Below are 24474 nucleotides of genomic sequence, written 5' to 3' on the forward strand. Positions count from 1 at the left end.
GTGTCCGATGTGCAAAGACCAGGCAGGGAACTGTTGCTGTGTGACACAGAATGGCGTTCTTCCTGATGGCAGGAGCCAGCATCCTGGGAGACCATCAGGCATCCGACTGACGCCTGGGGCGATTGGCTCCCAGCTCGCACGCTGGCTCTGATTTTATGTGCGGTTTTTGACCCTGATTTCAGATATGCTGCCCCTTGAGATTCCCTCCTGACCTTTGCCTGAAGCGCCCTCTGCGTGTTGCTGAGTTGGGTGCTTTGTTGGGTCCTCTGCCCCAAGCTTTGCTCTGGGGGTTATTTATTGAAACGAAGCCCACGGGGCTGGTCAAGGGGGTAGGAGGGGGGTGGTCCTGGCCCAGTGAATGTCGGGCAGGGGCTTCTTGGTTCCTGGGGCTGAGGGGCACAATTCTCACAGGTTTGGTGCTTGGAGACACCCTCCCCCCCAGGGGGGTTGGTGCAGGGAATCAATTAAAGACGCTTCATTTCCAACTCATGGTGTCAGTCTTGGGGAGGGAAGCTGGAGGCTGGGGCTGCTAGCCCTAGACCTTGGCAGGTGGACACCCGGACACGGGTGTGCAAGCCGCTCAGAGGTCTCGACCAGGTCCCAGATGGGCCTCAGGCCGGCCCGTGGGTCCTGGCTGAGGCGCGCAGAAGTGTCTGTGACACGTGTGTGCAGGGCCGCCTCGTGGGCCGCCCAAGCCTGAGCGGCCCGACAGCTAAACACGGTAGATGCCGCCGCCCTGGCCTTCTCATCTGAGCCTGGCTGTGGCTGGCGGCTCCCATCTGGCCCCAGGCCCAAGGGCTGCGGCGTGTGGGGAGGGGGCCCTGGCAGTGGGCGCAGGCCCCAGGCGGCAGGAGCGGAGGCTGCTCTGGACTTCCTCAGCCAGGGCCATGCTGCCCCGCCCTCAGCCCCACCCGGCTGAGGCCTGGTCACGCCTCGGCCACATGGTGACCAGGCTGCCCCCCGCCACGGCCCTGGGCCCTCTACCTCAGCAGGACTCGGGCCGGAGGCAGCAGAATGTCGCTTGCTGGCGCTCTGTGGGCGAGTCCTCCTGGCACCCCATGGCACAGACCCTGTTCTGACCACACCCCCACTTTCCAGAGAGAGAAACTGAGCCCCCAGAAGGAGAGGCGAAGGGCTGCCCACACTCTGGGGTGAATCCTGGCAGGAGAAGGGCCGCCTGGATGGCCCAGAAGCCCCCCTCCAGCACATGCATGAGACTCCCTTGGCCCCAGGAAGGCGTCGAAGCGGCATTGCTGGGGACCTGGGATACGAGGCATTGTGCCTCGTTCAGCGCCCCAGGGATGGGGTGACAGCAGGGAGTGGGGGTGCAGGGCTGTTCCCTTAACCCAGGGCATGCTCAGGCCTTCTGCATACCCACCACCCACTTCCGCTTCCAGCACCTGCCTGCCGGCTCACCCACTTGCTGCCCCCACCCCTCCCATCCACCCCCACCCCCCATCTACCTGTCCAGCATTTGCAGATGTCAGCTCTGTGCCAACATTCAGGGCCTGGCCTTGGTAGGGAGATGGGCTCCCACGCAGACCCCAACATACCTGTGGGGGCAGCACTCGGCCCACACGGTCCGCTGGCTGTTGTCCATCCAGAGAACTCTCAGTCTGACAATTACCCACCTCTCCAGCCCTCCTGTCTTTGCTCAGGCCATTCATTTGGGGGCAACAACCTTCCCCTGCCCAGGGGGTGGCCTTGGGGGCCTAGAGGGTGGGGGAGAATCTGACAAACTCCAGGGCCTCAGCCCCAGTCTCTGAGGGTGGGCCTCAGGACTCTGCTGGAGTCGAGGTTTGGAAGGCCCTCCGTTGCTGGCACCCCAGCCTCTCCCTGGATAGGCTAAAATGGACTGGAGTGAGAGAAGCCTTGAGGTCCCTCGGGAGCCAGGGGGCATGTGCATTTACCCAGAACTTACTGTGTCTACACCGCTAGCTGACAGGGAGGGCCCGGCTCAGAGGGGCAGGTCCTTGCCCAAGGTAACCTGGGCTCCAAGCTTACCTGCCCCAAGGCCCTGCTTCAGGCTGCCCGGTGGGGTCCCCGGGGACCAGCAAGAGCCAGGGGGCCTCCCCCTGCAGCCGGCGGGTAAAGCTGGCTTCCAGGCTGAGAGTGATGAGGTGTCAGTCTCCATGGCCAAATACCTTTCATTGAGAGAGTGCTGGGGCTGGGGCTGCTGCCAGGCCTGGGGCAGCCAGGTCTGGGGCGCGCAGCTGGCCTCCCTTCCCCGGGGCAGGGCAGGGCTGGATGAGCGTCATCTCTAAGCCCCCTCCCCAGACGCAGTGGCTGGGCCAGGAGGACGAGGGGCTCCTGGAGGGAAGTGGATTGGGGAGGGCATTCCAGGTGGAGGGCAGAGCCAAAGCAAATGCTGGGCACACGGCAGGGACGGCAGCCTCAGCTCCTCCCATCCCTGCTGACACTTTTTAAGAGGGCAGCACTTAACTCCAATTTCCAGATGAGGAAACTGAGTCTCCAAGACAAAGAAGCCGTCAGCCTGAGCTGACAGCCCTGTGCCCCTTGCTGCTGCCTTGTGACCCGGCTCGAGCGGAGCCAGGAGTCCAGCCCCCTCCCTCCAGCAACGCTGGCCATCCGCCGCCTGGGAAATCCATTGCTCTCCCCCCACACAGGGACTGCCAGACCACACCCCCTCAGCCTGGGGAGAGTGGGGGGCATGAGGCCCCCCCCCAGAGACCCTGGCTCCGCCAGCCCTGGGGTCAGCTCAGGGCACAAGGAGGCCCTCGAGCCCGCCCACGGCATTTTAGACTTTTATAATTTTAGAACCAGGGGTTCTTAAAATTCCTAACACCATGAGTGGGAGAAAAATCTTGGAACAATGCTTAAAACAAGAGAGTCTTAAAAGCTCAGAATCCAAGAGGAGGAAGAGAGTCATGAGCACACATTAAGCACTGACTGGATGCAAGCCCTCCCTGCTGCCCCAAGTCCTGACTCACTTCAAGGGTATTTAATGTGCATTTATTGTCTTGGGGTTCAAAATAGGCTTGTAGGGAGGGTAATTTTCACACACACAACCCCCATTTCACAGCTGAAGGGACTTGCCCACGCTCACAAAGCAAACAGGGACGCTGTACGCTGGGGGGAAGGGCAATGTTTCCCAGAGAAGGGGACATAGGTGCTGGGTCTTGCAGGATGTGTAGGAGTTTGCCCACAGGCAAGGCAGGAAGGGTGTTCAGGGCAGCTAGAATTGTGTCTGTGAAGGCAGGAGGAGGGAATCCTCATGCGGACATGGAGGGCAGAAGCCGAAGGGAAGCATGCAGAGAGATGAACAGAGCCTTGAATGCTGAGTGAGCAGCCTAAGCTATCTCCAGCAGGTGATGGAGAGCCACCGAAGGTGCTGGAGCCGAGAAAGGTTACACAATTTCTCATAACAAAGGCTCCTCTGGAGCCGTGCAGGACTCAGCTTGTTGGAAAGTGCTTCTTTTAAGGAATCGTGGTCTGTCTCTTCCCACGTGGCAGCCCTTGTGGGGTCCAAAGCCTGCAGGCCAGCGCCCCCTCCCCTCTGGCTGCCTCCTGTCCTGGCTGAACATTGCTGGCTCCTCCATCAAGGCCTCGTGGACCTGGCGCGGCCACCCACCACTTCCCCAGCCCTGTCTGTCTCTCTCATCAACCCTCAGAGTTGGGTACGTCCCAGTCTCAGACCCCAAAGACTGGAGCCAGCCTGGCGGGGAGACCTGGCTTTAGTCGGCTTGGGGGGAATGGTGGAAACAGGCAGGGTGCCAGCCGAGACAGAGTAGGCCAGGTGAATCTGCCTGCCTGCTGCCTGACCCTTCCCAGGGCCTGGGGTTGGGGTTCTAGGCAGGCCGGAGGGAGGGGCCCCCAGGCAGAAGGGGGGCAACAGACACCAACATTTTGGCATGGAGGCAAGGGAACAACAGAAGCTGCCCTACCCAGGGTCACAGCCGCCGAGCAACACCGGGCAGCCAGCCTTCTGCATCGTCCGTTCCCAGGTCACACTGTCCTCGTCACACCCTGTCCCTCTCCTCCCCAGACACACCCTCCCATGCAACCAGGGACAACTTCTTGTCACCCGTTTGGGTGACGCTGTCACTCTCGATTACAGCCCTACGTGCAGTCACCAACCCCGCAAAGCGCATGTTGCCAGGCTTGCCCAATATGCTGGATACCCCAGCCGGGCAGAGCGCTGTCCCACCCCCAACAGCCACCCTGGGGGGTGGGGGGAGGCAGGGAGCACCCCCTGACATGCAGGCCCATGTCCCAGGGTCATGTGACAGAGTGCGCAGCCAAGTGCACCCATGCACCCTGTAGCACCAAACCCCCCCACCATCTCCCCACATCCGCCCGCACTTGGGGGTGCTCTGACCCCCAGACAGCTGGACTGGCTGAGTCAGGGCCGACGGTAAGCCCTCACAGACTCCCACAGTGCAGTCCCCCCAAGCACACTGGGCCACAGCCGGGCACAAACAGCACCTCCTGCTCTTTTGCAGCCCTGGGGAGGGCGCGGGCGGGGGGCTGGGGGCTGCGGGGCCTCAAGGTCCCAGCCGCTTTTCCTGGGAAGTCCTGAATCCCTTCCTGCTGACTCAGCCCCGGGGGCCGGCGGCTGGGGGCTGCCAAACCTCAGGTATGTCCTTGAAGGCTGCCCGGTGGGGCCTCCATCAAGGCGTGGGAGGGGGGCTCCTACTCAGGACTCAGCCCTTCCCCGGGGCCCCAGCCTCCCTTCTTGCCCTAGATGAAGGTTGAACTTTAACGGTGGGGCTCAAGGCATAGGTGCCAGCCATGGGGGTCAAGGCTGGCTGCTCATACCTCCAGTTCTTTCCGGTTGAACGTCAGTGAAGCAGTGAGCTTCCAGCCAAGCCAGGCTCCCTCATAAAGAGGCCCTGCTCAGCCCACTCTCCCTGCCGCATAAGGACGCTGGTGTCCCAGGTGGTCTGGGGGCAGTTGGCCTGGCTGCTGATCCTGGGGCCCAGCACAGGGACACACACACATACACACACACACACACACAGCTGTGCACATGTGATGCTATGTGTAGACCTGTGGATACAAGGGTTCATCATGCATAGACTCAGCCCCCGGACTGGCCCTCACAGAGCACCATTCTAAAGAGCGAGGCTAAGCCAGGTACAGATATCCCAGCCTGTGGCGTCAGGGTGGGCCAGCAGGAGGGCCAGGGGCTGGGAAAACCAAGAGGAGGGCCCAGGGAAGGTTTTCTGGGGGAGAGAGAGCAGTTGATATGGGTTTTGACGGGTGAATAGGAGTTTGCCAAACCAAAATCAGATGTCCAAAGGTCTTGTATGCTGTTTTAGAGTTTACTTTTTGTCCATGAGGATTTTAAGTAGGGGAATGACACAGTCAGACAAACCCCAGTTCACCACTTCTTCTTGAAGATACAGCCCATAACCTCAGGGAGCTCTTTAGTCAGATTGGGGAGGCAGAGCCAAATCCAACCAGGAGGGATAGAAGAGACCTCAGGTTTGTGAAGCACCTGCTCTTGGCTTGAATCCCGTTAACAACCCTTAAAGGTTTCCATTATTAGCCCCATTTTAAAGCTCAGGAAACCAAGACTGAGAGAGAGAAGTACTTTGCCCAGCATCCTACAGGGAGGCAAGGTAGACATACACAACCCCGGCCTCCTACCCGAAACTAGCTGCTGACCTGGTCCCAAGATAACCCTAAAGTTGTAAGGACAGAACAGTGAGGCTCAAATGAGCCGGTTTGCCAGGGGTCATGTGTTTGCACAAAAGCTCCCCCTGGGTTTTTTCAGTAAGATCGTCCCTATACCTTATCATTTGGTTGCTGAGAGGCTTTAATGGGGGGCTTTCAGGCAGAGCACGTCCAACTAGAGGCCCCAGGGTGCTTCTCCTCCCTTCTGGGAGGCCTGGGCCCCTGGCCTTGGCCCCCACCTGCCATCTGGCCCGGCCGAACACAAACACTTGGAAATGGCCGACCCAACGGAATCTAGGTTGTGGTCAGGCTGTGGCTGAAGAAGCCACTGGAAAAACACGCAGTCCATGGGGCCAGGCCCAGCTTACGTTTCACCAAGCAGGAGTGGCCTGCCCGGCGCCCAGAGCCGAGGAATGTTCATTTTCTAGCTCTTTGGAACCTGTCGTCTGAGCAATCCAGCTGCTGGGTGGTGCCACCCTCTGTCTCATGTCATCAGGCTGTGACCTGCCTCCGAGGGGGTCCTTGAAGAATCAAGCCTCTTGGGTTGGCCTCGTCCAGCGGCTGTTGGAGACCCCTTGTCTGCTTGCGTGACCCTGACGATGGGGAGTTCACCCCTTTATGGCTATTATGCCCTACAGCCAAGAGCCTATAAATGGACAGATTTCTCACGGGAAGAAGGGAGGTCAGGCAGCACCCTGCACCTATACCCCTCTGTGGGCCCAACCCCTTCCGGGCCTCTGGAGGACCCCCAGGCCCTTTGGGTTCAGTGTGTCCCAAGGGGATGCAAATGTCTCTCCCCAAAATGTGCTCCTTACCCTGTGCCCTGTTTCAGTGCTATCTGCTTGTCCACCTGTCCTGAGCCACACAGGCTGGGCAGAAGGCCCTACACATCCACTGAGCACCTACTGGATGCTAAAGCACTTTACTTACATCTCTTCACTGACTCCTCCCAGTGAGGTTGTTCCTGTTATTGCCCCACTTTACAGATGGGGAAGCTGAGGCTCAGACAGTTAACTTGGTGTCCTGGGGTCACACTGGCAGATACTAGAAGTGGAAGCCTGTTTCTTACTGGCACCAAGATAGGGGACTGGGCAACCTCATCTTTTGGGCTGGGGCATCCCCTGGAGGCCAAAGGGGGAGCTGGTGGGCCCGAGTGTCTCCAGCTTTCCAGAGACTCCAGTCACTCAGCTGCTCACACATCCTCCATGACTCCCATGGTCCCTCTCAGTGGGGTGGGGGGCTCTGGGCGACCCCTTGCTGAGTTAACATAGGGACCCCTGAACATAAAACCTGGCCGCTTGGGTCAAACCTAGGCCCTGTCCCCAGTCAACCTCACAGACTCAGTTTCCCTCAGTTGAAGAGCTGCTGGCCCGACAACCGAAGGTCTCTGCTTCAGGTCTTATTGAACGCAAGTTGGTATGCAGTAGGTGCTCACTAACTGCAATTATCACCCTCAGTAACGTGCAGGAGAAGGGCCGGGATTTGAGATGGGGTGTCCCACGCAGCCCCAGCTCCCTCCCTCAGCTACTGCCACCCCCCAGAGCTTTGCAGTGATGTTGAGTGGGGGAAGTTAAAGCTCCCCAAAGCACCTAAATCAGGGCCTCGATTTCCCTACCAGTGTCTGAGGGCCTCCAGAATTCCTCCGGGGCTCTGGTGTGAGGGTCTTGAAACACCTCCTGGAATCTTAGGGGAACAGAAATCTTTACTAGGGTTTGGGAATGGGCCCTCATCAGGACCCATGAGGACTTTCCATCTTGAAACTGCATGTGGGGACCTTGAAATTGCCAAATTGCCACCACCCACCTAACTTGGGCCTGGACATACCTCTGCAACCTGGACGTGGGAGCCCTCTAAATCTTCCCATGGACTGGCCCAGGGAATCTGTAAATTTCAACGAGGGCTTGGGCATAGGGAGCCTCCAAATTCCCATGTGGGGGGGGCCTCCAACCCCTTATTTCAAAGATCACACCCTTAGTGGCCCTAGGGGGTTGTGGCCGTTCTTAGAGGTGGGAGACTGGGGTGCAGGGAGGGTTGGAGGGAAACCTGAAAGAGGTTTGGATCTGGGCCCCTCTGACCCCAGGGCCTGGGGAGAGGTTCCGGGGCCCAGGGGCGGCAGCCACCAGAACCCGTCTCTGGCCCTCCCCTCTGTCCCAGATGACCCTTAAGGCTTCCCTGGAGATGGAGAAGGCCTGGGGCCAGGAGCAGAGGGGAGGAGCTTCAGGGCGAGAAGGGGCGGGTCAGGATCCAGGGGCGGGCCCAACACCCCAGATAGAAGATGAACCCTGGGCTGCGGAGGGGAGGGGCCATCTGAGGGGAGGGGTCAGATGAGGGGAGGGGCCACAGTCAGGGTCGGAAATGGGGCAGATGAGGTCTCTGAGAGGGGGTGGGTCACTGAGGGGCGGGGTCTAGGTAGACAGAGACCAAGTGCCTGCCGGGTCCCCTAACTCTGCCCTGGTCCGGAAGAGATCAAGAAATTAAACCAGAAGCTGCGGGAAACTTCCACCCAGGATCAACGTGAGATGCCTGAAGCCAGAGACCTTCCCCACACACGGAGCCCAGCTCTCCTCCCAGGACTTCCCCATCGACCAGGCAGTCATAAGGTTGAGGCCGGAGAGGGGCAGCCTTGTCTCTAGGGACACACAGTCCACTCTCATACCCGTGATTTCAGGGCAACTGGGGGACCCCCGCAACTGCTGGAATTGCCCCATCTCTACCCCAGAAGAGAATGAGGTGCAAGGCAGGACAACGCCCCCAGCATCTCAGCCGCCCCTTGCTAGGCTGAAGTCCTGGGATGCTGGCTCCCCTGGGGAGGAGTCAGTAGGGAGTCAGGGACTCTGAGAGGTCAGGGTCTGGGAAGAAGGGCTGGGAGGGAGTGGGCTGGGAGCAGAAGAGTCTCCAGGAGCGGTAGAGCGGTTAGCCAGGCGCTCAGCGCAAAGAAGAGAGGGCGCTCGGGCAGGCGCTCAGGGCAAAGGCCCTGCGGTGGGAAGGCGTTATGGAAAGGGTAGTGAGGAGGTTGGCGAAGGGAGAGAGAACGCCAAAAACGGACCTTGTTGGGCCTTGGGGGGAAGATAGAGGGGGAATTGGATTCTGAGAGGGAAGCCGGCTAGGTAAGTAAATAGGCCTGGATCCTATTCACGTTGTAAGGTCGCCCTCTGGCGGCCGCATGGAGAACGGGCAGAGAGATGGGAGGAGTCCACCCTCAGGTTTATTCCGGCACTCACAGCCAGGCCTATCTTGGTCAGACGAGCGGCCTCCTGTGTTCCTGCCTCAGGGTCCCCTTCGGTGAAATGGTGACAAGATAGCACAGACGTTCTGAGAGCGCCCCCTATGTGGACATCGTCCTCAGCGCTTTGCGCCGATGTGCTCACAAGATTCCTACTGAGCCCTACTTTCTATTCCCGCTTCACAGAGACGCATTGTGAGAAGAGACAAGTTGAGTAACAATAACAGTAATAGTGACGAATGAGGTCCCGTTCCTTGCCCTGAGCCCGGCCTTTTACGTGGATCAGCGCTTGGACAGCACAACCACAAGGTGAGGGGTGTCTTATGTCCTTGGGGGAGGCAGGTCTCGGGCCCCCCCCCCCGCCCCCCGCTCTGTGTTCTCTGCAGAGTCTGTGGGCCACGGCGACCCCTGGTGGTCGGTGGCGGGATACAGCGGCTGGACCTCTAACACCCCCACCCTCATCTCCTCCGGGTGCTGTGGCCTCCACTTCCCTCTCCTGATGGGTCCCCTCTCAGGTGAAACCCCTGATCATGCATGCACCGCCAAGCCCCCAGGTTGGTGGGATGATAATGAGCAGGACTGACTGAGAAGAGTGGTCAGAGTTTCAGGGGCTCCAACTCCTGTCCCTACACCAGCCTCTTTGGAATTTTTTATTTAATTTAATTTATTTTTATTTTTAAAATTTAATTTAATTTTTAAAAATTAACATATAATGTACTGTTTGTTTCAGGGGTACAGGTCTGTGGCTCATCAGTCTTAAACAATACACAGCGCTCACCACAACACATACCCTCCCCAGTGTCCATCAGGCAGCCACCCCATCCCTCCCACCCCCCTCCACTCCAGCAACCCTCAGTTTGTTTCCTGAGATTAAGAGTCTCTTATGCTTTGTCTCCCCTTCTGGTTTCGTCTTGTTTCATTTTTTCCTCTCTTCCCCTATGATCCTCTGCCTTGTTTCTCAAATTCCATATATCGGTGAGATCATATGATAATTGTCTTTTTCTGATCAACTTATTTTGCTTAGCATAAAAGCCTCTTTTATGCTAAGTTGTTGCAAATGGCAAGATTTCATTTTTGATGGCTGCATAATATTCCACTCTGTGTGTGTGTGTGTGTGTGTGTGTGTGTGTGTGTGTGTGTGTGTATACACCACATCTTCTTTATCCATTCATCTGTTGATGGACATCTAGACTCTTTCCATAGTTTGGCTATTGTGGACATTGCTGCTATAAACATTAGGGTGCACGTGCCCCTTCGGATCACTACATTTGTATCTCCGGGGTAAATACCCAGTAGTGCAATTAGGTCGTATAGTAGCTCTATTTTCAACTTTTTGAGGAACCTCCATACTGTTTTCCAGAATGGCTGCACCAGCTTGCATTCCCATGGAATTTTTTAAATGCAAACTACCCAAGGGTATAAGAAGAAACAAGAGACTGCCTTCCATGCCAACCCCCAGGCCCCTGGTTCCTTCCCTAGAGGCCACGGCTGTGACCTGTCTCCTTCCAGAGATATTTGGATAAAAGTCTCCCCCCACCCCATTTCAAAAATGTACATAAACTGTCACTCTCAGTACTCTTTACACTAATGCACCATGGAGGAAAAGTCACTTCTGCCTTTTTAACAGTTTAATAATATTCCACTTCATGGCTGGGGAACGGAGCATTGATTTAAACAGTCTTCAACTGACAATTGTTTTCAATATTTTGCAGTTACAAAAAATGTGGCATGAAATGCATTCATTTTGCGTTTCTCATACACATATATTTGTATACTTGTAGACATGTATCTGTAGAAAATTCCTAGAAGAGAAATTGAGGAGAAAGGTGTGTACATTTTTAATTATTCATATATTCTAGAAAATTGCCCTCTTGAGCAGCTGCATGGATGAGCAGTCCCAAGAGTACTGCCTTCAGGATCACAGGTCTGGCTCTGCCGGTATCTGACTGGGGGCCCCGGGGGCGCGGGTCACGAAGCCTCTGAGCCCCAACGTCCCCATCTGTCGCATGGAGGCACCATCAGCACCCATTCCGCTTGCATGGCCAGCTGAGGGGTGCCGAGTGACTCCTCTGCACTCTTGTAAGACTTATGGCTCGATGATTGTTGTGCGGCCACATTTAGGCGGGTTTTTAAAAAGATTGATTGGGGGCGCCTGGGTGGCTCAGTTGGTTGAGCGACTGCCTTCAGCTCAGGTCATGATCCTGGAGTCCCGGGATCGAGTCCCGCATCGGGCTCCCTGCTCAGCGGGGAGTCTGCTTCTCCCTCTGACCCTCTTCCCTCTCGTGCTCTCTATCTCTCATTCTCTCTCTCTCAAATAAATAAATAAAATCTTTAAAAAAAAAATAAAAAAAAAGATTGATTGGTTGATTGATTGATTTAAGAGAGCACGAGCTAGAGGGGCAGAGGGAGAGAGAAACTCAAGCCGACTCCGCGCTGTGCAGGGAGTCTGATTCGAGGTTCGATCTCAGGACCCTGAAATCAAGACCTGAGCAGAGAACACGAGTCGGAGGCTCAACAGACTTCCCCTTTCAGGGGCAGTGCAGAATTTGAGCTAAGGTATTCGTTCAAATTAAAAATCCCCCAAAAGACCCAGCTCCAGGCCTGTGGCCCAGAGAAGCACGGTCCGAATTCGCGCCGTGGCCACAAGAGGGCTCCCGTGAGCGGAGGCCGAGCCGTGGGAGGGCGGCTGCGCCAGCCCGGGACCCGCCGGTCGAGCTTTGTCTGTTTCCCGGGGACCGCAGGCTTTCGCTGGCCTCCACGCCCGCACCCTCCGCCTCTCCCTCACACCTCTGTGCTGCCCAGACGACCTGTCCTGGCGCATCCCCACCTTCTCCCACCGCCGAGACCTCCCCAGGGCTCGCTGCCAACTCGTGGGAGTTTCCCTCCCACGTGGCGCGGCCCCTGGCCATCTTCGCAGGGAATCTCCTCCACACCCGATTGTGCTCCGGGGTCTGATTCTCTCTCGAAGCACTGGGTGGTCCCATCGCCCCACTCAACGCACGCCGCTCCGCCTGGCCGTCACCTCTCCTGCTCCTGAAATCTGGCCTTCTGTCTTCCATGACGTCCTCTCTCGTCCGGACTTCCGCATTTCTCTGTCCTGAACACAACCAATACACCCAGCTGTATGACAGACACCCCGACCCTGACGGTCCACCGCCGAGCTACCTCCCCCCTGGCATCCTAGCTATTCTCCCTGTGGCTCAGGCCACCCCCACTCCCACTCAACAGCAAGTCAGGTATGTCCCCCCCCACCCCGCCCAACCCTGCCTGCACCCTCCCCCACCCCGGGTGACCACAGGACCTGCTGACCACCCCCCCAGCCCCCCGCAGTTGGCTCTCTGCTCAACAGCTGGGAGGCCTGTGAAGACCCAGCCCCCGAGGCGCCCACTGCTCGGCTGGCCCCTCTCGCCCGTCCCAGCTGTGTGGGCACCTGGGCCAGAGCCCAGCCTCCCCGGCCCACCTTCTGCACGCCCGCTGGCTCACCGCCCTACGGTCTCCTCTCAAAGCTACCTTCTCCGGTGGGCTATTGTCATAAAAGGGAAGGAAGCCCTGACACACGCCACAACGTGGTGAACCTCGCAAACCTTGACGCTGAGTGAGAGAAGCCTGTCACAAAAGGCCACAGAGTGTATGATTCCACTGACAGGAAACGTCCAGAACAGGCAAGTCCATCGACCCGGAAAGCAGACTGGTGCTTGCCAGGGGCTGGGGAGTGACTGCTCGTGGGGATCGGGTATCCTTTGGGGTGAAGGAAATGTTCTGGAACTAGATACAGGTGGTGATTTCACAATCACATTGTGAATGTAATCCATGCCACTGGATTCACTTAAAATGGCTAAAATGGCAAATTTTATGTTACATATATTTTACCACAATTTATAAAAAGAAAGGGGAGGGGCGCCTGGGTGGCTCAGTGGGTTAAGCATCTGCCTTTGGCTTAGGTCATGATCTCAGGGCCCTGGGATTGAGGTGGAGTTGGGCTCCCTGCTCAGCGGGGAGTCTGCTTCTCCCTCTGTCCCTCCCCACCCACTGTGCTCGAAGGAAGGAAGGAAGGGAGGGAGGGGGGAGGAAGGAAGGAAGGAAGCAAAAAAGAAAGGGGAAAAAGGCACCTTCTCCCAGAGGCTGGCCCTGAGCCCACCCCAGACTTCTGGTCATGTTTCTTCTTTTTTTCTCTGGAATGTCATTTCGCTCGAGCAGGCCCCTGGTCTGTCAGTGAATCTTGGGCTGCAGGAAGCCAGGAGGCGGGCTGGCCGGACCTGAGGACTGGCACCTCGGAAAGGGGAGCGAGTCAGCTGCCACCTTCCGGCCGCAGACGACAGAAAACCCAAATCGAGCCTTGCGAGGAGGAAAGCCCAGAGCATGTGCAGGGCTGGTCCTCAGCTGCCACCCGAGCAGACCCAGCCAGGGACAGGGACACCGAGCTGAGCGGCACCGTGGGCCACAGCCGTAAAATGGGAACCAGCTAAACGCTCAACGCCGAGGCCGAGAGGCTCCTGCCTTGGCGCTTCATTCACTGGAGGAAAACCCTGGCCAGGGTGTCAGTGGAGAATGGTAGAACTTCTATTAACAGAAAAAAATACACACCCAACCCCCAGGGAGGTTCGGAGCTCACCGCAGGCGGAAATCAGGAGCATATGGAATGAGGCGACAGAAGAGAATGGGGAAGGCAGCGTCCGGGGTGCCGGCGCACGAAGGGACACAGGAGAGGACAGAACCGTGACGCCAACACCGCGCCGCGCGGCCCCGCCCCGCACTGCCATCGTCGGGAACAAATCTGGTGTGAACAACATCGACGTGAAAATAAGTCCAAAACTTTAATGGGAGAATTTGTGACAAGTCCTAGAAGAAACAATTCACAGTCTTAGCATAAAATTACTATTAAAAAACCAAACTGAATTGAGAAAATGAGCAGCATCTCAGCCCACTTCAGGGCCCGGCCGGCAAGCAAAGGACGGCGCCCGCTGCCTGCTGCGCTTCTGGGTTTTTGAGGTAATAATCAGCTGCACGCGCAGGAAAGACTCGAGTGCCCGCAAACCACGGCAGGCCGCCCGGTCCGCTTTTCTGCTCGTCCCCAAAACTTAATTAGATGCGTCTGAGCTGACAATGCCGGGGTCTCCAGCAGGTGAAGCGGTGGACACTGGGGGGGTGGCTCCCTGGCAGCCGCCCCGGGCCTGAAAGACAGAGACTGAGCATCAGAAGGCCACGGATGGCGCCCCCCCCACATCCCCCGAGAAGAACCCAGAAGAGGAGCCAGGAGCCAGCGGAGGGACTGAGGAGCCCTGTTGGGCCACAGCTGGCCTCGCCGCCTGAGCCCTGACGGGAACGCCCTTCCCCAGCACGAAGAGGCCTCCACTGGCCACCTGCCGGGGCTCTGGTCAAGGACTGATGTGGCATTGTGGTGCAGCCGAGGCTTCTGCACATTCTGAGGGGGAGACAGACCCAGTCCGGCCTGGAGCTGATGACGGTCCCTGAATCATCATGGCTGGAGGCAGTGAGCCAGAAGGGCTTGGAAACCCGGCTGGACGCTGGGTCTGGCTGGGCAGCCAGAAGGGCAGCAGCCACGGCTCCCAGGCACAGGGGCTCTGTCTGCGGTGTGGGGACAGTGGCGGGTACATGCGGTCTTGGGATATTTGTCCACAGGACCCCCCCCCCCAACTGCAATGGAAAACATCATTGAAAATGGCTCTTCGAGGGCGGTCTGCTCCGTGGCGAGGCCTTTTGCAGCCCACGAGAGCAGGGCCACTCCCCTTCCCAACCTGCGCTGCAGGGTGGCTTCTGTCCGAGCCACCTGCTCCCAGGTGTGCAGACGTCACACCCTGCATGTGACCCTCACTCGGCTCCTCCTGAGCTGGCAGGAGGCCACACGAGTTCCTCCTTCCCTTCCTCTCTCTAGTACTTTCCCTTACAGGCTGAGCCCTCCGGCCAGTGCCCTCTACCTCATCGGATCCCACCAGGCCAAGGACCCTGCCCCTCGCCCCTCCCCGCCTCAGCTCTTCCCTCGCCACGTGTCCCCCGGCGCTGCCACGGCACCTGCACTTCAGAGGCCAGGGTCAGGTGAGCGGACGGACAGACTGCTGTATTCCTGAGGGAGCTGCCTCATCCCGTGACACGGGGGTGCCTGGCCCCTCCGACTGGAAGCGGCTGGGATGAGCACCGACCTCAGGGGGATACCCTGCCCTCGATGGACACCCGCAGGCCTGTGTTCCGGGAAGGAGGCCGTGGGTGGTGAAGGGACGGGTCCGTCCACAGGACTGAGGGTTGACAGGCTAGTGTCCAGGCGTGGGACTGGAAGCCAAAGGGCAGCCCAGACGTTCCTCGGGTCACGGGTGGAGGCGATAGCTTCCGGCCAGACGGCCTCAGCCCTCGGGACGGCTCTCTTGAAAGAGCAACTGTGCCCCCCCCAGCACAGGAGGGGTGTCCGCACCAGACCAAGGACATTCCCACTTACTCTGTGGGGAGGATAGGACCCTGCCTCATGGTCCAGGGAAACCCCATCGGGACTTAGGCAGCTCCAGATCTCCTGGGGCTGGTTCTAGGGGTAAGGAAGGACCTAGTCTATCAGCTCCCCACCCATCATACCTGAGGCACTGGGCCCCGGGAAGGCACAGAGCAAGATGAGGCTGGGCCATTTGGTGGCGCCAGAGCTCCCTGCTCTGCCCCGGTGCTCAAGATGGGCTGTAGGGTTACCGTGGCGATGGCACATGCATCGCCCTGCACCAGGTCCTGCCAAATGGCACCAGCAGGCATCCATTCCTGCACCAACTAGGGGCTGCGGGTAAATCAGTGGGGGGTCAGCCGGCACTGTAGGGTACACTCCTGTGAAGGAGAAGGTGGGCTAAGGCCTTGCCGATGCCACACAACCTTGCATCCGCATGGACACATCTCAGCTGTGCCTGTGACCCTGCATGTGGGCCAGGCCCCGGTGACAGATGGCAGGATGCTGGGGAGGCACCAGGGGCCAGGAGAGGGATGGGGGTCCCCCAATCCTGGCTAGCCCAACACACTGCCTGACACCCTAAGAAAGTTCCAGAGGGCATGTCTGAGATGCCCGTGATCCCTGGCTTTTTCTTCCCAGTCACCAAAATGGATCTTCACTCTGGCCTAGCTGGGCCCCGGGTGAGGGGACAGTAGGCTGGCAAGGCCAAGGCACTGATGTGGTGGAGGGTCTGAGCCTAGTAGGGCTCCGTGTTCCAATGGTCGGGGCCTTGTCTGCCTGTCTCCTCGCCCCACTCAGGGTACAGACGCCCGCTGGGAGGGAGGGCTCCTTCCCAACAGCCACAGCCCTTGCCTCGGGCCCACCACTCAGCAGCTACTGGGAGTTATTGAGTCCTGGGACTGGGGGTGAAGGGCACAGGTCTTGGCAAAGCGGGCCCCACAGAGCCATGCCCCTGAGGCCGCTCAGCCAACCTGTAGTCATCAAGACAACAGACCAAGTACCCAGTGGGCCCTTCCTCATCGCTGGGACCTCTGAGAGAGCCTTGTGGAGGCTGAGAGGTGGCTGGCAAGATGGCCCATTCCCAGGACCCACCACCCACCTGGGCTCTGCATCTCTGCCCCAACACTGAGTCAGGGACCTCAAGGGCATCCTTGGATTGTGCCCTGAGACTCACCTGGGACCGCAAGCTGCCTCCTGCAGGGGCGGGGCGGAGAGAGGCCAGTGTCTGCAGGGTGATAAGCGCATCCCCGGCACTGGTCAGCGGGAAGGGACCAGAGGGACCTAGAAGGGGTGGGAGGTGTCAGGACAAGTGTTCCAGCCCCAAAGTTACAGAGGCTCCTCAGGTGGGATCTGCCAGCCCCTCAGCCAGGGACGCAGCTCTCACCGGCCTCAGCTCCAGAGAGAAGGTCTCCTGCAGCCCCTTCCTGCACAGCTCAGCGGCCATGCATGAAGGACAGTCCCTGGGCTGGGAAGCCTCACTCACCGGGGCTGGGTGTTGATGGGCAGCTAGCCTGGCTCCCTAGGCCCCCGACTTTGGTGGTGTCGACTGCCATTTTAGTCGTATAAATGGTAGCCTCTTCTTGAAACTTCCCCATGTTCTTTTTATATCGGATTCTTTTGTTGCCGAACCAGTTGGAGACCTGTGGACACACAGAGAAAGAAGTCGCTGGAAAAGCTGACCCAGTAATGAGATAACGTGAACATATGGTGGGCTTTCTCTGAGGTGCCCGTGCTCCCATGGCCAGGAGGAACATCTCTGAGTGGCAACACGAAGCGCTGGGGCCAGGCAAGAGGCTGGGACCGAGAAGCCGGTGCTGACTGAATCGTGGACCCAGGGAAATGGCCACAGTGGTTGGAGGTCACCCCGAGCCGACCTGTCCTACCAGGTGCTGCTGGGATGGGGGCGGGAAGGAGCTGGAAGGAAACAGCACGTCTGACATGTGGAGAGCCGAGCGTCCACTCCCTGCAGGGGCAGGAACAGACTAAATTCTGGATTGCTCTTTGGGGAAAGTGAGAGCCAGGGAGCCATGTGTCCCCAGGGACCCAGTAACCCCACTCCTGGGAATTCAGTCTAAGGAAACTTCTCAAAGGATGACACGGACGGATGAACTGACAGGGCAGCGGGGAGGAGCCAAGCACTGAGCTAAGCGCCTGTCACATCCTCGGAGCAGCTGGGGACAGCCGCGGTCACAGCCATCCTACAAGCCAGCAGGCTCGGTAGGTGCAGGAGCCCCGGGGCTGAGCGGGGCTGAGCCCAGCTGACCCCAAACCTGCTCCAGGACCAGGCCAGGGCTTCTCCCTGGGGTTGTTCTCAGCTGCGGGGCCGTCCTGGGCTCTGTAGGGTGCTGAGGAGCACCCCTGGCCTCCACCCACCAGATGCCAGCAGCCCCCACCCAAGGGTTGTGACAATGAAAATTTCCCCTGGGGGCAGAATCAGTGAGCCCCTGGGCCAGCTCCTTCCTATGGAGAAGGGCACAACTGGAAATACTTCAATATCCCAAAGTAAGGCCTGGGGCCCTGCAGTGACGTATGTGTGGTTTAACCAACAGAAATAACAGTGGCAGGGTTTTGATGACCTTTTCTTTTTTGAAAATGTATTTCTTTAATGTGCCTACCCAGGTGCTCCACCTTATCTTCTCCATTGTTAGCCATGAAATGAAAAAGCCCCGTGTGCGCTCCTGCCCCTCGCAGTGTCTCCTCCTGCCTGCCCCCGGGTGTGAGGGCGGCCAGAGCAGCACTTGGTTCCCTCTACCTACGAGGAATGTGCTGGAACGTCTTTGTGGAACTGAGTCTGCAGAGGAATGGCAGCAAGCAGTTTTCCATGGTAACTCAGCTGGCATTTTAGGGGGAGCAGACAGCAAACCTCCCATGTGGGCGAGGCAGGGAGGCTGGCCCTGTTCTGAGCAGATGGGAGACCCAGGGGCTGGGGGAGAGCTGGTCCCGGGCCAGTGTCCGCCCTGTCCATGGGCAGCACCCCAACACGGGCACCTCAAGTAGGTGCGGACATGGCCCAGGCTCTCAGATATCCTCTCGGTCGGTGTGGCCCGGAGCCACCAGCCGCCCCCGCCCAGTCTCTCAGGCCCATCTGGCCGAGCCCGCTGCAGGTTCCGCCCATCTCCCCGTCCACGGTTTGGCAACCCTGCCCCTTTCTCCCTCGGGCCTCAGCTGCAGCGGCAGCTGATTCTATCTTGAAAACGTCTGTGGCCTCATGTGTGACACCCCTTGCCCTCAGGGTGCCCCCATTACCTTCTCCTTAGGTGAACCTCCCAGCTTGCACATCTGCACCCTAAATTCAGAGTCCCCCCTCAACTGTCAGCCATTTCATGCTATCCTGAGACCTGGTGGACCCGCCACCATGGGGAAGGGGCTCCCGGCACAGAATTCTGCTGCTGGTCGGTGTGTGTGTGTGTGGGTGGGGGGGAGTCTTAGGGCCTGAGCACAGAGGGGAAGTCACTGGAACGTGCCTAGTTTCGTTGGCAACTGACCCTCTCCTCAGATGAAGTCTAGACCCAACACCCATCTGCTTTCCAGAGGCGCCAGACCCTGAAACGAATCGGGCTGTTCCTCAGCTGCACGAGGTGGCAAACAAGCTGCCGCGCCTCACGCTTCTTCGGAGCCTTGAGGCCCCAGAGGTGCGCCCCTTGCTTCAGCGCTGGCCTCGGTGCCGAGGACGCCAGAGCAGTCCAGGGTGATGGAAGTCAGGGGGACTGCGACACCTGCAAGGTTCTGCTACCAGGGGGCCCCTGGACTTGTCGCAGCTGGACTTGGCCGGGGCTGGGACACAGTTCTGGCTAAGGGCACGGGCTCTGGAGGCAGCCAGACTGGGCTGGAAACTCAGCCCCTTCAAGTGCACAGTGGGTGATGATCAGTGACCTAGCATTAGCGCGGTGAGCCCTGCTGCCAGAGGCTCGGGGGCTGCTGCCCTGGGGGTGCGGCCTGATCCTGCCTCGTGAGCCGCCTGTACTCACCATTCCCACTTTAAAACCTTCTGAGATGTTTCTTGGGTTCTCCCCTCCGCTTCCCCTCCCTTGCTCCCAATTCCACTGAGGACACTGGAGGTCCAGACTGCAGGGCCTCCCAAGGCTGTCCAGGTCTCATCTCCAATCTGTACCCCCACCCACCCTCCACGTGGAGACAGATGTTGCCCGGTATTGCACAACCCTGGCCACGCGCTCTGGACCGCTGGAGAAACAATCAAGCACGCATGCATCCGAACTCCCAGTACAGCTGAACTGGTACTCTGGCATGAGAGCTGGTCTATCATTTTCAGTCCTAATTTTGCTCCAAGTTGTTTTTCTCTTCCTGTGCTAACACATGCTCAGCTCTCTTATGCAGCACACGACATCCCTGCGATACAAGTGTGTGCTCGGTCCTGACGGCCAGACTCTACACTCCACTGATGTGGCCTCAGGGACCTCACACTCCACCCACGGGCTCCACACAGTTAATAAACTTCCTTGGGCATCCTCCTCACTGGACACGACCTTCTCCCCCTCCTCCATGCAGGAAGGCCCATCACCTGGGAGACCGTGATGCCGCCCTTCCTGGCCAGCTCTTCTTTGGCTTCTTCGCTGGGATAAGGGTTGCTCAGATGGGAGTAAAAATACTCATTCAGCACTTCGGTGGCCTGCTTGCTGAAGTTCCGCCGCTTGCGCCTGCAAAGACCCATCTTCTCAGCCTCAGCCAGTGTGCACCCCAGCCTCTAGGGATGCCCGTGTCCCCGTCTGTGATTTCCTAGAGGTCAGCGCTTTTTTTTTTTAAGATTTTATTTATTTGAGAGAGAGAGAGCAGAAGCAAGGGGAGAGGGAGAAGCAGACTCCCCATTGAGCAGGGAGCTTGATGTGGGGCTCGATCCCAGGACCCCAAGATCATGACCTGAGCAGAAGGCAGATGCTTAACCCACTGAGCACCCAGGTGCCCCAAGGTCAGCACTTCTGATCGCCTCCCAAGAGGCTGTGTGAGGGCTGCACGCCTGGCCACAGCTGGAGCCCCGGGACAGGCTGGGAGGCCCCCAGAACTTAAACCCAAGCCAGCTGCAATTTGGTTCTTCTTCTTAAGAGCCAACCCTGGGATCACGGGCAGTATGTAGGGCCTGACCTGGCATCGAGGAACCGTGAACGCAGGGTCATCACAGCCTCGCAGGTGCTCTGCTTCAACTGCATCTGGATGGCACTGAACTTGCCGTGGATGACACTGACCATGTGCTCGATCTCCTTGGGCGAGACGGGCCTCATCCTGCTCTGCTCCCGGAGGAGGTTGGTGACATGCGTGGTGAACTCACGGCAGGCCTGGGGTGGGGACACATGTGCCAGCCTGTGACTACCCAGAAGGCTGGCTCGGGGCTCCACGCGGGACCAGCCACCTGCCGCCCCCCTGCAGCTGCCACACAGGCTGGCTACTGAGAAGTGAATGCAAAGGGTTTCCAGCAAAATCGGCCACCTCTGCCGTGAGACCAAGTGCATGTAGTCTCTGGTCTATGCCACAAAAGAAAGGTGGTTAGCGTTCCATGTTTTGCTTTGACAAATGCGCATTCACATGATAGAAACTCTTCCATGCAGAAAGATCACCTGTTCATATTTCTCTAGCTCAGAGTGGTAAATCTGTCGGATCTGGGACAGCTTGGCCCTGTAGTCAGAGTGCTCAAGGCTATTGTCATTTGGACAGCCACCTGGTGTTGCTGTGTTGGCCGCTGCCGCCAATCCTCCCCTTCCTCGCCTCTCCGGCCTGGATACCCCCTCGGCCAGCAGCATGTTATCCAGCCTCATGAGCTGAGCACTGGGGGGACCTTCTTCTTGAATGCCATGGATGCTTAACACTAGATAGGAGAGATGAGACCGAATCAGTGTCCGCTGTCCGAGGGAAAACAACCACAACAGGTTATCGGCACTGGCATCATATCTGAATCCCTGAGGGGAAAGGAAGGCTTCCTTTTATCTGGTAAGAGACAGCAAGTTACCCACTTTGACGGTGATCCAGGTGCCACACAGGAATGCAGTCCAGGGAGTGCATACAGGCCACCGTTCAGCGTAGCCATGTGGGCGGAACTTAAGAGTCCACAGCCGGGCACCCATGGGAGGCCTGGGCGGGGCAGGTTTGGGGTGGCACCGGCACTGGAGAAGTCCGAAGCCCTGAGCCGTGTGTCTAGAAGGGAGGGGAGGGCACACTTCCAGATACTCACACAAGCAGAGGCATGGACATGAATGTGAACGGCAGCCTGGTGTTGGTACAGTGCTGTGTTGGTTTGCATCTGTTGTGATGATGTGTGTCAGGGAGGGGAACTGTTGCCTTAAAGTCAGAGAGGAGGGACGCCTGGGTGGCTCAGTCGGTTAAGCATCTGCCTTCGGCTCAGGTCATGATCCCGGAGTCCCAGGATCGAGCCCCACATTGGGCTCCCCTGCTGAGTGGGGAGTCTGCTTCTCCTGACCCCCCCCCTCATGTTCTCTCTCTCACTCTCTTTCGAATAAATAAATAAAATCTTTTTTTAAAAAAAAGAGAGAGGAAAAGCTTGATCTAGAGGGTACCAGAAAAGATGAACTAATCCACTTAGAGATTTTAAACAGAAAAATAAGACATTTGGCCCTAAAACTTGGGAGGCTGGGCCTCAGCTGGGCTGAGAGAGGGGGCCCGTTGGGGGGCAGGGCTCGATTGGCAGGGGAGACAGTGGGGAGAGCTGCCACTGTCCAGGTGGACACAGGACAGCCAGAGGGAGAGTCCCCAGGATCCCTGAGCACCGGATACGGGTGTGAGAGAAAGAGGCCAGGGCAACTCCCAAGTTCATATGGGCAGCGCCACGGACGGCACCACATTCTCCCAAGCACAGTGTGCAGAGTGGCCTGACCCATCCTGAGTCCCTGACCCAGCCAAGCACAGATTCGAGGTAGCTGCTTACTGGGAGGTGGGGATGGACGGACCGGTTTGGGTGGGAGACAGATATTCATGTGTCATCTGCATGTGGTGTGTTTGGGACATCTGTACGTATCCACCTGTGCACGCAGCTCTACTTATGAGAAGTAGGCCATGGCCTCTGAATGCTGAAAAACCAACATAAGGGATAGGCAAAGGAGGAGATGGAAAGAATGATCAGGTAGGTCAAGAAGAACCAGAAGTAGTCACGGGGGTGAAGGGCTTAGTCATTAGGAGGCCGCTGTTAACCTCTGTAAAAGGTTAGGGTCTGGTGGGATAGAAGCTGACTAGAAAGCTCCAGAGGACTGTGGGAGCCAGGCAGTGCAGGGAGGGAAAGCCTGCTGCAGGGGCTGCAGAGTGAGGCTCAGAGCCGAGGAGGGTGGTCTTGCAGGAGCTGAATTTTGTTTGTTTCTTCAGTGACAGAAGTGCCTGTGACTACAGAGAAAGAAACAGGTGGACGATCATGGGGGGCGGGGGAGTGGCCCTGAGGGGAGGGAGCAGGCAGGGGACAGGGAAGGAGGTGATGATGTCCATCTAGTTCTGACTTCCCAGAAAAAGTTTAAAGTGTTTTCTTGGGAATAGGCTCCTTTAATACTATCAGCTACTAACAGACTTAAATGTTCAAATGAAAAAGGAGTGGAGCCCTATTAGCAGAGATATTTATGTATCACTTGTCCCTTTCCTGATCCCTGCACAAAGGATTGACCTTTTCTTTTTTTTTTTTTTCAAGATTTTATTTATTCATATGAGACACAGAGATAGAGAGAGAGAGACAGCATGAACAGGGGTGGAGGGAGAGGGAGAGGGAGAAGCAAGCTCCCCGCTGAGCCAGGAGCCCCATGTGGGGCTCGATCCCAGGACCCTGGAATCATGACCTGAGCTGAAGGTAGACGCTTAACCATCTGAGCCACCAGGCGCCCCATGGATTGACCTTTTCTGTCACAGATTTACTTGTGAAAACTGAAGGAGCTCAAAAGCTATCCTTGTAGGAATTTTCTTCATGTGTGGGAACGCAGTCCCACTGGGTCACAGGGAGGTGCTTTCTGAAAGAGCTGAGGGAGAGGGACCCTCCATCAGAGCCTCCATCACAACCTTACATAGTCTTCAAGGGCACCGGAAGTGAATCTTATTTCCCGTACTCAACCAGGATGGGGCTCCTGGGGTGCACATACCCCCCCCCTTTTGGTCCTTGCAGACGCCAGCTACAGCTAAGCGGCTGGGGGTTCCTGGACAGGCCCTAAGTCTGCTCTACAATTAACCTGTACCGCCCGGTCTTGGTACAGGCCCCTGCTCCCCTAATCTCTCTTTGCCCAGAGTAGATAATGGATGCCCTCCTGCTCAGGTCCCTCTGTTTTCAAATCCTGTTGATTCTACCTCCTCAATCAACTCACCATCCATCCTCTCCCTTAATGCCATTCCTGGGTCCTGCTGCGCTCACCCCTCCCCTCCCCTCCACGATTCGCAGAGGAAATCCCCCTCTCTGCCCCATCCATCGTGCACACCTGCAAGCTGAGCACCTTCAAACACTGTGTTCATCATTCCAGTCCTGTTCAAAGACTACAACAACTCCTGGGCACCCTCGGATAAAACCTAGAGTCTGACACCTGGCCCTCAGGGACTTGCCTGACATCCTTCCAAACTCACCTTCGTGAAATTTTCCTCTGCTGGGCCCTGCACATGGCCCTTTGACAGCACAGCAGACACTCTGTTGCTGTATCAGGTTTATTCCGCAGCTGTCCCCCGAGTGCCTATGGTCCAGGAGGGGGACCAGGAGCAGGCCAAGAGGGACACACAGGACCCAGCATGCTCTGATGCCCAGGTTGGGGGAGAGGCTACCTCTTCACCTTCCATTATGGCTTAGTTAAGTTAGGGAAAGGAGTGATCAGGTTGGAACACGAGGCTTAGCGAAGGCATGTGTGTGCACCAGAGGCATGGGCGCACGGGAGGGTAAGTGTGTCTGTGTGTGCCACGTTTGCGTGTGCAACTCTGGGCTCCTGCAGGGCGTGTGGCAGTCTTTCTCCTGTTCTTTACCCAACAGCAGACATCTGGGAGCCCATTACAAGCCGAGTACCATACCGAGTGTTGAAGGTTTTTCAAAATACACCCAAAAAAACACATGGAACTTATCTTTCTCAAATGAAAATTCTCAAATCACAGAGAATACCCAAGCCTTTTCTCACATTTCTCTATAGGTATGTATTGGTGCTGCCTTTTTTGGAGGTGAGTTTTGAAATGCTGATTAACAATGAAAAAGTGCATATCCTTTGATCTT

At 57.6% G+C, this 24474-nt stretch overlaps 1 protein-coding gene and 1 long non-coding RNA gene across 13 annotated transcripts in view; one reads left to right on the forward strand and one right to left on the reverse strand.

Annotated features, from left to right (window-relative positions):
• Window positions 1–11955: 11955 nt before the first annotated feature.
• On the forward strand, window positions 11956–19916 carry LOC112833760 (uncharacterized). 5 transcript variants are annotated; one of them, XR_012380859.1, is made up of 4 exons: window positions 11956–12099; window positions 12194–12525; window positions 13061–18123; window positions 18557–19916. It is a non-coding gene; the product is annotated as an uncharacterized lncRNA (long non-coding RNA). The 5 variants fall into 5 exon arrangements; XR_012380860.1 differs by having other exon boundaries at window positions 18831–19916; XR_012380857.1 differs by having other exon boundaries at window positions 13061–17516; window positions 17919–19916.
• PBX4 (PBX homeobox 4) overlaps window positions 13659–24474 on the reverse strand; it is a 50583-nt gene continuing 39767 nt past the window's right edge. For 5 of the 8 annotated variants that reach the window (XM_073901040.1, XM_073901037.1, XM_073901041.1 and 2 more), the window contains exons 3-7: window positions 20867–21114; window positions 20397–20587; window positions 19819–19954; window positions 16783–16939; window positions 13659–16580 (exon numbers count right to left, since the gene is read on the reverse strand). In XM_073901040.1, the coding sequence (XP_073757141.1) occupies window positions 16183–16580; window positions 16783–16939; window positions 19819–19954; window positions 20397–20587; window positions 20867–21114 (1130 nt within the window). In that variant the 3' untranslated portion in view covers window positions 13659–16182. The remainder of the gene's footprint in view (window positions 16581–16782; window positions 16940–19818; window positions 19955–20396; window positions 20588–20866; window positions 21115–24474) is intronic. The other 3 variants (XM_073901039.1, XM_025885095.2, XM_073901043.1) reach the window with 2 other exon arrangements.

This window comes from Callorhinus ursinus, unplaced genomic scaffold, assembly GCF_003265705.2.
Source record: "Callorhinus ursinus isolate GAN/ISIS: 27379988/994484 unplaced genomic scaffold, GSC_fseal_2.0 scaffold15, whole genome shotgun sequence".
NCBI classification, from domain to species: domain Eukaryota; kingdom Metazoa; phylum Chordata; class Mammalia; order Carnivora; family Otariidae; genus Callorhinus; species Callorhinus ursinus.